Genomic DNA, 9,191 nt, shown 5'->3' with positions numbered 1-9,191 from the left:
AAAAAAATCACCATTAGAGTTGACACCAAGGGACACGGGTTAGATCTGATGATCTTTGTCATCTCTTCCAACCTTAATGATCCTATGATTTAAGAATGAGCTCCTTAATGAAAGCTTAAGCTCAGGAAAGAAGCTAGCAGACACTTATACTCCTTGCTACATTAAGTGATTCTCCTGTAATGAGAACTTCTCTTTCAGGACAGCCAGCATAGGAGGTCCCCTTAGTGAGAACAACACTAAAGTTTTACTTCCATTGTTTTGAGGATCCATTGCAAGATTAAAGCACGGAGGCACCAGATAAAGTCCGAATCAAGCGACAGATCTAGTTGTTTATTGCAAAGATGAGAGTTACTTGAATTTTTAATTAAATCCCAGAAGCAAATTAATTAGTGGTAATTGCTGGAAGAGCCTTCTCCCCCTACAGAGCAACCTTACTTTAAGGGATACAGTGCAAATTGATTCTTTCCTTTGATGCCCTGCAATGTAAGAACTAGCAGAAGTGCTGCCCAGCAGCAGTTTCATTGCGGCAGCACCTACTACTACAAAGGTCATTTTGTGCTAAGGGGGCCCTTGCTACACTCCTGTCAAGAAAACAGGCTCCTGTGCATACTTGCCAAGGTGACATCAAGCCAGCAGCTGGATAAACATGACAGCTTAAAGCACTTCTCTATGAGCTACATCAACCCTGGACACAAGAGCAAGAACTCACCATCATTCAGATGTCTCAGGGCAGGCTTCCAAAGGCTTCCTAAATTCTTAAAAGAAAACCCCCTTCACTTCTACATTCTTCTCTAAATAAGCTTTTTTTTCCTCCTTTGGACCAAACATCAGCAAACCAGAAGTAATCCCCCCCAAAAAAGGAACTGGCTTAAGTAATTAAGGCTAAAAGTCAACTTGTGAACAAGGATGGATGCGAGAGTTTCACGTGGTGATTTTGTTTAGGATAGCTACTTCATTTTTACTTGGGACAAAGATTATGACCTGCTGGCACATCTTAACATGACTGATCTGCATGGGCATAAAGCAGCAGCAGCCCAAGGGCCAGAAGGCAAGTAAAAAAGGAAATTTGACTCTGGATACTGTGTGAAGACTTCAGTGTACAAGCACCAAAATTGGTGTTATGCACCACTGTGCCTTTGTGGGAGAGAACCTGCAAAGTTTGAACCCTACCTTCCACACCCGAAGTTCTCACTGTGGAGGTGCCTGCAGCTGTCAGCATCTGGGTGGCACCAGGGGCACTTAGCATCTGGGTGTCCTCCCCACTGGTTTCCTGGGGAAGGCTTGCAGCTCCTGTCCCCTGGGCAGGAGCAAGCAGCAGTGTCACAGCTGTCAGAGCAGCAGAAGCCGACTCCTGGGCAATAGTTGTCACCTCCTGAGTAAGGCCTGCAGCAAGAAGCAGCATCAGCACCAACTCACAAGACAGTAACAGAACAGACATTTGAAGGACTGGCATCATTTATTACTTCCAGAGTCAGTGTAAACAGCAGATCTAGCCAGTTTGCAGCTTAGAAACATACGATGCCCCACGTACAGCACAAAAGAAAGCAGCAAAATCAATCCTTGATTGGTTAGCCACCCCTTTATAGACAAGTAGATCTACCACAGCACTGCAAGTCTATGGTATGGTAACAGGAAAAAAAAAAAAAAAAAAGAATCAAACAAAGCTGCCTGCATGGCATTTTTGGTGACTAACTCTCAGAGTTAAGAGACTCAAGTTGTGTAGAGTTTATTTTCTACTGCGCAAGTATTATTTATAGCTGATGTTTTCCCAACACCTGGGAATAGCAGAAGGGAACCTGCTGAGAAGTCAAGTGGCTATAAATTAATCTAGAAATTAATCAGTCTTGTTTCAGCACCAGCATGCAATTAGCTTTGCATCTTTACAGCAGGAAAGAAACATCTTCTGGATGTAGCACAGAGGAAGTTGTCCCTTTGTCTCTATAGCCCAAGGAACAAAATTAAAAATGCCCAATAGACATTAAAAAGTCCTTAGCCACAGCTCACATTCCTAACCAGCCTAGGCACATGTCATTGCCCCAGAAAAGCCCCCAACATTTGACCCTAAAAACCACTTAGAAACATTGTCAGTGGGCTGAAGGTGTCACCTATGCAGGTAAGGCTACACAAACACTGCAGAATCAGAGCTTTGATGAAAGGTAAGAAGACAACACCAGGAACTTCTGTAACAAAGAAAAACATAGATCTCACCACAGATTTGATTTAAAATCTTTGCCTACGCAAGGATGGTCAGAGCAGAAGATTTAATTCACACTTTACTGGTACAACTTGTTTCATCATCTCCAGTCAAGGGAGAGGCACACTAGAAGACTACTCAAAGCAGAATTACATTTGATCAAGGTGAAATGTCTACAGCCAAACTATGGCTTCTCAACTGCTATGGAAGCACACTGCAAACGAAAGCTTTGCTAAGTCATTAAAATAATCTCCTTAGCAAGCATTAAGTTTCTGATGATGAGACTTTAATTTTCTACTGAGACTTTCACTTTCATCCTTCATCCCCAGCTGTCACAGCCTCTCCAGTCTCAGCTCTTGTTCACTACTAAACTCATCCTCTCAGCTCAAGGAGAAGGCACAGTTTAGGGCAGTTATTTCACATCACTCAGGGCAGGACACCACCTAAAAGACTACATTAGCTTGGGGTAAGGGTCACTGTATATAGGAACATCCAACACGAGGAGTACCTGATGCATGCAAGTTACCCATTTAAGCCACTACCCCCGTATAAAGGTCCACAACCGTTCCTTCCTAGAGGAGGTAGATCACACCTTTTTCCACTTAAACTCTAAAAAAATGAAGTACAGGCTCTAAGGAGCATCCCTCCTACATTAACACTTAGAAACAAGCATCTGTGAACAGACAGCTTTTACCTTCCAGTGAGCTCTCCAGAGTAGAGGAGAGATCAGGTGTTATGTCTGTCATCACAGGAGCCTCTGGCTGTGAAGGAAGGATGCTCTTCTCTTCTGCTGTGACCATGTTTTCCAGAGAGTTCAGCCCACCTGTGTCTACATCTGGCAAGTCCCCTGTGAAGGAAACATCACTGCTGGCCGTGGAAGCAACCAGTACCTCTTCCTCATGCACTGCTGCAGGGGCTGTGCAGTTGATCTCCTTCATAAGCCCTGGAGTTGGTGGAGCAGATGCTGGGGATGGCAGCACTCTTGTCACATCATCCTCCTCTTCCTCCATATCTCCCAGTGGGATCTGAGATGTTTCTGTTGCCACTTGGTCCTCTCCCATCTCCTCATGCTGCGTGCTTTCCCTTTGACTTGCACTCCCCAGCTTGGTGTCATCCCAGTCTGGGGACATGGAATCAGCAGGGAGGCTGGAGGCAGTGCTTGCTGCATTGGGCTGCTCTCCTTGCCCCACAGTTGTGTCTGCCCCCAGATGAAGGTAGGCCTCAGTGGTCACAAGGGGATGGTTAGCAGCAGTGGCTCCTTGTGAAACCAATAACCTCGGAGCACTGCCTGTGTTGGCTTCTGGCATTCCCACCTCAAAACTCTCACTCGGGGCCTGTGCCATTGGGATGATGAGGTAGTCACTTGCCCTTTCCAGGCTGGGAGTGCTGGGCTGTGACGTGGGCACCTGCTCACTGTGGGGCTGAGGTGCAGCTGAGGGGTACAAGCTGCTCTCTGCTATGTCCTCCTCTGCGGCAGCTGTGACAGAAGGAGGGTTTGCCAGGAGGCTGGCAGAGCTTTGCCCCACCTCACAGTCCTCTGTGGTGGTCACACTGATGGGTTCCTCCTGGACAGGAGGGCTCAGGGTGGTCACAGCTGTAGTCAGCATGGCCTTGAACTCTCCATTTTCATTCAGTTCTGACTTGGTGGGACTGAGCTCCTCTTCTACAGCAGCCAGTGCCCCAGGCATGGTGGTGCTGACATCCAGACCCTGGCTGCCTAGGAAGGTACGGCTTGGGCTTACAGGCCACATTTCTCTTTCAGAAGTGAAAGCTTCACTTAGGGGCATCCCAGATGGCTTTGCTGATGCTCCAGATGGCTCCTCAGAGAGGGCTTGCTCAGAAGGGCTCAGCTTGTTCATTAAGTTTGGCATGCTTGTCCTTTCATCTTCTACCTCATTCCCTGCCCATGACCTGTACTGGGCTTTTGTCATGTCCCTCTCCTCCAGCAGCGGATATGCAAGGCATGGTGGGCTAGAGGATAAGAGCAGGATGCAGCAAGTGACCACACAGATATTAAGACCTATTGATCTACTCATAGCTGAAGAGGTGTGCGTAGAAGTCCACAAGGCTGACAAGTCCAAAAAGTAAGACCTAGAGAGGGAAAAAAGAATCCAGATTACATACCCATAAACACATATTGACCCAGTGCTATAAGTAACTGGATGACATGGACTTCCACGTTTGGAACTTGTCAGTTTTGCACAGATCCCTCCTACACATCCCAACCAACGGATCCCTGTGCTTCATTTTACTGTTCCTAACCTACTCAAAGCCTTATGCCTAACAAAAAAAATAATAATAATAATAATAAAATAAAATCTCAATACAGAGATCAATACAGACCTTGCCAAGCCCTAGCCCCCATGGAGCACCCTAGCTGTCAACCCAACAGGCATTAGACTTCCAAGTTGGTGATAAACCTGTTTGTTCTCCAAGTACAGAAAGGAGGCATGATGCTTGTCACACAGGTAGGCCTAAGGCTTGTGATCAGTTATGTGCACAGTCGCAGAAGCTAACTACAGAAGGTGCTAGCACTGCAAGGCTGACCTATCATGTACAAGCGACCATAGAGCTCCCCTTCATTTGGCCACTTTAACCTGCAAGATGAACAGTGGATATGAGGAAGGAAAGGCTGGGACTGTCAAAACCACCCCTTGATCTTCATGGGAATAAGCAAAGGTCACCTTTGCTCAAGGACACCAGGGTGAGTCATCCTTCCCCACCTCACCATGCTCCTTGTTTGCACATCCAAACAGCAAGCACATAAATAGTTACATTTGTACACACAGCGCATTAGTTGTTACAAGGGTGTATCACTATCAATCACTCCCCCACACTGCATCACACGGCCATGCAAAGCTGTGTGAGGTAACCTCCGCCACAGGGGGAGGGATTTCAGAAATACCCCATTTGTGCTAATGCATCCAACACAAAGGCCCTCTGTGTCCTGCTGCTCATACGCATTTGTCTCTTCTTTTGGAAGTTATTGTGTATGTCCAATCAGCTAGAGACAACCAGAAAGCATATCATAGTAGGTCACACAGCTATTTGTGTATTACGATCAGAAAATGGGCCTCTTACTCCACACAGCACAGATTTCTCTAGCTGAAGGCCCTCAGGAGGGCTAAGCATCTCAGGATCCATAAGTTTAGCTGTAGCCTAGAAGCCCATCTCAGCATTCAGCTACAAACCAGGTTGCTAGAGTCAAATGCTGCAGGCTCCAGACACACCAAGTCACTTTTCCAACACTCCCTACAGCCTTGTTCATCCACAGCTAGGGCTGCTGGAGGCATGGGCCACACACGTACATACACCAGGTGCTCAGGCTCTAGACAGAAGCCACCAAGAAGATGTCTGTGCTGTTGCTGGTGGACACCTCCCACCACTTCAGCACTTCTTACCTCCAGAAGACCAGCATCCACCATCTATCTCCTCTACCTCGTTCTTCACTACAAGATATAATAATGGAGAACTGACATCATTCAGCAACTCTTCCAGGTTAATGCTTTACATGCTTTTGTAGTCAAAAAGCACCAGGGCTATGTTGTACAAGTCACAGTGCCCAAGTACGCATCTGGTTTGCTGTATGAATATAAACACATTCACATCACACCCCTCCAGTAATGGTCAGCTAAGATCAGGCTATGAAGCATCAAGATTTGTTTTTTATACTTTAAATGAAGCGAAGGTGCAAATTAGATTAAAATACAGTTTTCCTTGAAGAAATGGGTGGTCTTTAGGGTACACAAGACATTTTAGCAATAGTTAAGCCTGAACATCTTCAGATGTACATGAAAGATGACCATAGATTAATATCCTGCAGCCAAACACATTATAAATGTGTACATACACATCCATAGGTTTCCAGCTCTAGGTTCTCCAACAGCCTAAGACACTCAAAGAGGATGTTAACAGGAATATTGAAAAGAATCTCTTCCTGGACAAGCTTATTCAACCCTCAATAGGACTGGGAATAAAGCAAAAGGGAAAGCTGCTCCATAGCAGGCTGGAGCTTAAAGACCTGTTAAACAGAATGTTAAAAAGAAGCATTAAGAGCCTTTCCTCTTCTGGCTAGGAGATAACATGGGTAATACTCTGTGTAAGCCTATCACTGCAGTTCCCAGGGAACTTTGGGCAGCCTCACACTGTTTCTCCAGGCTGAGAAGCACTGTCAGCCAGAGCTCTACATGGGTAAAGGGCAGAAATAGCAGCAGAAAGTTCTGTGTTAAGGACGTCTACAACCACCAGATCGAAGCTAACCTAGATCTCTACACCTCTACACTCAATAAGATATAGAGACAGTGGCACAGAACACACTGCAGGATAATGGCACAAGTTCATCTTCAGAGATTAGTCAGAGCTTAAGATCTACTTTATAAAGAAGCTGGATTACACCGTGTATGAACAGCGGTGACCTGGCTATCTACTTAAGCAGAGTTTAACACCTTGCTGTAGTACTTCCACTTAACACAGAATTGATCTAGGGCTTAGCAGCTGGCTGCGGTAGGCTATACATCTCTCCTCCTGCCTGGCTACTTATATAGTCAGTTTGCTCTACAGCCTTAGCCCAGTGATAAAGCAAGCTGCTCTGACCAAGCAGCTCCTCTATGGTAGAATTAAGGCTTTTCCTTTCTAGCTCGCAGCTGGGGGGAATAACCCAGTATTCCACTCCGTACCCAGCTTTCACTCAGAATCCTCTAAGCTAAAGCCCTGGAGAACAGCTACAGAGCAGCAGTCTGGCTCTGTGGAAAAGTAATCCTTGCTTCCAATAGGAAGGAGGCAGGAGACAACACCAGCCACTTCCCCTGCACATAATAACAAGTCCCAGGAGATGCAGCTCCTCATCTGCTAAAGCAGCACAACCGCAGGCAACCAAATAGCTTTATCTTTAGCACAGAGAAAAGTGGCCTTTAACACCTGGTGAGCCTGAAAGAAGCACAAAGGGCTGCAAGGCTAGAAGAGGTGCCAAAACAGGGCATTTCTGAGAGCTGCCCATCAGACTAAGAGCCACCTACTACTACTGTAGGCAAGTCACCAAACTGGAGGACAATGTAAACACTTCACATGGTGACTTAGTCTCAGACTCAGCTTTCTCTTTGAACCAGGCTGCCTCCTTTCTCCATACAAAAATTCTTTACAGGTTCTATTAAGTCATTAACTCCCTCCATGGAGTTTTGAGACCTGTTTGTAGAGTCAGCTCAGGCAGAAACCAAGTCTGGCACCATCACTCCAACACAGCAGGTTTGAGGGGGACAAGCATTGAGTAGATCAAATCCCTCTTTCAACTGAACTGCAACCTACAGATCCACATTGCAACACATGAAACCCTTTTCTACCCCAGCTGCATGCAGCCATATCCTGGAATAGCTTCTCGGGGTCTTGCCCAGTTTACTTGATGAAAACCTGCATGACCACCGTTGGCTTCTATTTCTTACTACTGGAGAAATACAACAAGAACTTGCCAAATTATTGAAATAAGGAAATGATCAGGTTTTGAATTAATAACCCTGTCCTAACAATTCCTCTTCCACATAGAGAAGACACTTGCACACTGAAGCTGAAGTGGCTGCATGCATGGTATAGCAGAGAACACAAGAGATTAACAGGTCAGCTTCAGACAAATCACTGCCTTCTGCCCCTGCGGAACACAGCTTTTTGCACCTCCAGTACAAGCTTGATAATGGTAGCTTTGACTGGCTGTACAGTTCTAGATATTCAGCCCCGCAATTCATCTAGCAGTTGGTATGGAAAAAGGACAAAAAACTCCACAATGTGAAGATTTAACGTGAAGATTCAGCCAAAATGCACAAGCCAGCTAGAAATCAAGTGCTATGTTACTGGAGTGCTAACACATGCTATCCAAGCATTATTACTTGCGCTGAATACAAAAGCCAGCAGATAATACACAATACTGCAGAGCTTCAACTCCTACTTTTATACAACAGGGAAGACTGCCTTCATTTAATCTTCTATTGTCCTCACACAGTTACATCAAGCCAATTGAGGAGCCAGTGCTCTTACAGCCTCCAACAGTTCAACCACCTCCAACAGCTTCTGATGATTTCCCAATGACACAGCCCCACGCTGGCACAGCCAGAGATGGATGAACTGAACTATGCAAGCACAGCTGCACATCACCCAGAGAAACACACCTTCCTCTAGCTTTGAGGACAAATCATTAGAAGAAAAGAGATTAGATTATTATTCCTTTAGGGATGGTAGGAAGCTGGCCTTGCATGGCACCTTAATGCATAATGCATTACCTCCACTTAGAGCACTTGTGTCTCTTCTCAGAGTGCTACTGCTGGAAGACAGCATGTTTTAGGCATTATTCCCCCAGCTGCGAAGCAATGCTTGCTTTGTTCGGAAAGGCACTGACCACCTATGCAAATCCCTGCTCAGCTTTGCAATTAGAAGCTGCACTCAGCCCTCTATGGCTCCTGTCCCATGCCAGGTCTCAGCACTCCAGGAGTCAGAGGTCTGATAGATTTCTGAGCAATTAAAAGGATGGGAAGAAAGAGTGTTAAGAACAGGGCCAAAGAGCCTAACAGTTTGCAAACACCATAAGTGTGGCAATGCCATCCTCCAGGTTCACTGAGAATGGAGTTGTAGCATTTGGGTTCCAACCAGTGAGAAACAATCAGAAATATCAGTGCCCAACACAACAGACAACAAGACACAATAGATCACCTGGGAGACCACGAAGCAGATTAACTCAACCTTTTCGGGCCATTTTTACGTAGGGCTCACTCTGCTTTTTGATGAAGGAACGGGATTAGCAGTGGCTTAAGACCCGACTGCACCAGCACGCCCGCTCGCCGCACACGGACTCACCCCATTGTTATCCCTAGTTGCATTTCCAGGTTAGCTGGGTGTCAGCACAAAGCCCAACACCGCCGCTGCCCATCGCCATGCCGCACCGACAGAGTGCCGTGCCAGGACCGAAGGTCCCTCCCAGCAGCCGCCGGCCCCAAAGGCGCCGGGACCGTACCGCGGA

At 46.3% G+C, this 9,191-nt stretch overlaps 1 protein-coding gene across 1 annotated transcript in view; it reads right to left on the bottom strand.

Annotated features, from left to right (window-relative positions):
- Window positions 1–9,191, bottom strand: part of ARMH4 (armadillo like helical domain containing 4) — a gene marked incomplete at its 5' end in the record, with an annotated part of 53,265 nt that overhangs the window by 42,612 nt on the left and 1,462 nt on the right. Inside the window, 2 exons of the mRNA XM_010712091.2 lie at window positions 1,171–1,383; window positions 2,889–4,285. Of these exons, the coding sequence (XP_010710393.2) occupies window positions 1,171–1,383; window positions 2,889–4,285 (1,610 nt within the window). The remainder of the gene's footprint in view (window positions 1–1,170; window positions 1,384–2,888; window positions 4,286–9,191) is intronic.

The sequence above is a fragment of the Meleagris gallopavo genome, chromosome 5, assembly GCF_000146605.3.
Source record: "Meleagris gallopavo isolate NT-WF06-2002-E0010 breed Aviagen turkey brand Nicholas breeding stock chromosome 5, Turkey_5.1, whole genome shotgun sequence".
In the NCBI taxonomy this organism is placed as follows: Eukaryota; Metazoa; Chordata; class Aves; order Galliformes; family Phasianidae; genus Meleagris; species Meleagris gallopavo.
This window is presented reverse-complemented; position numbering and strand designations above follow the sequence as displayed.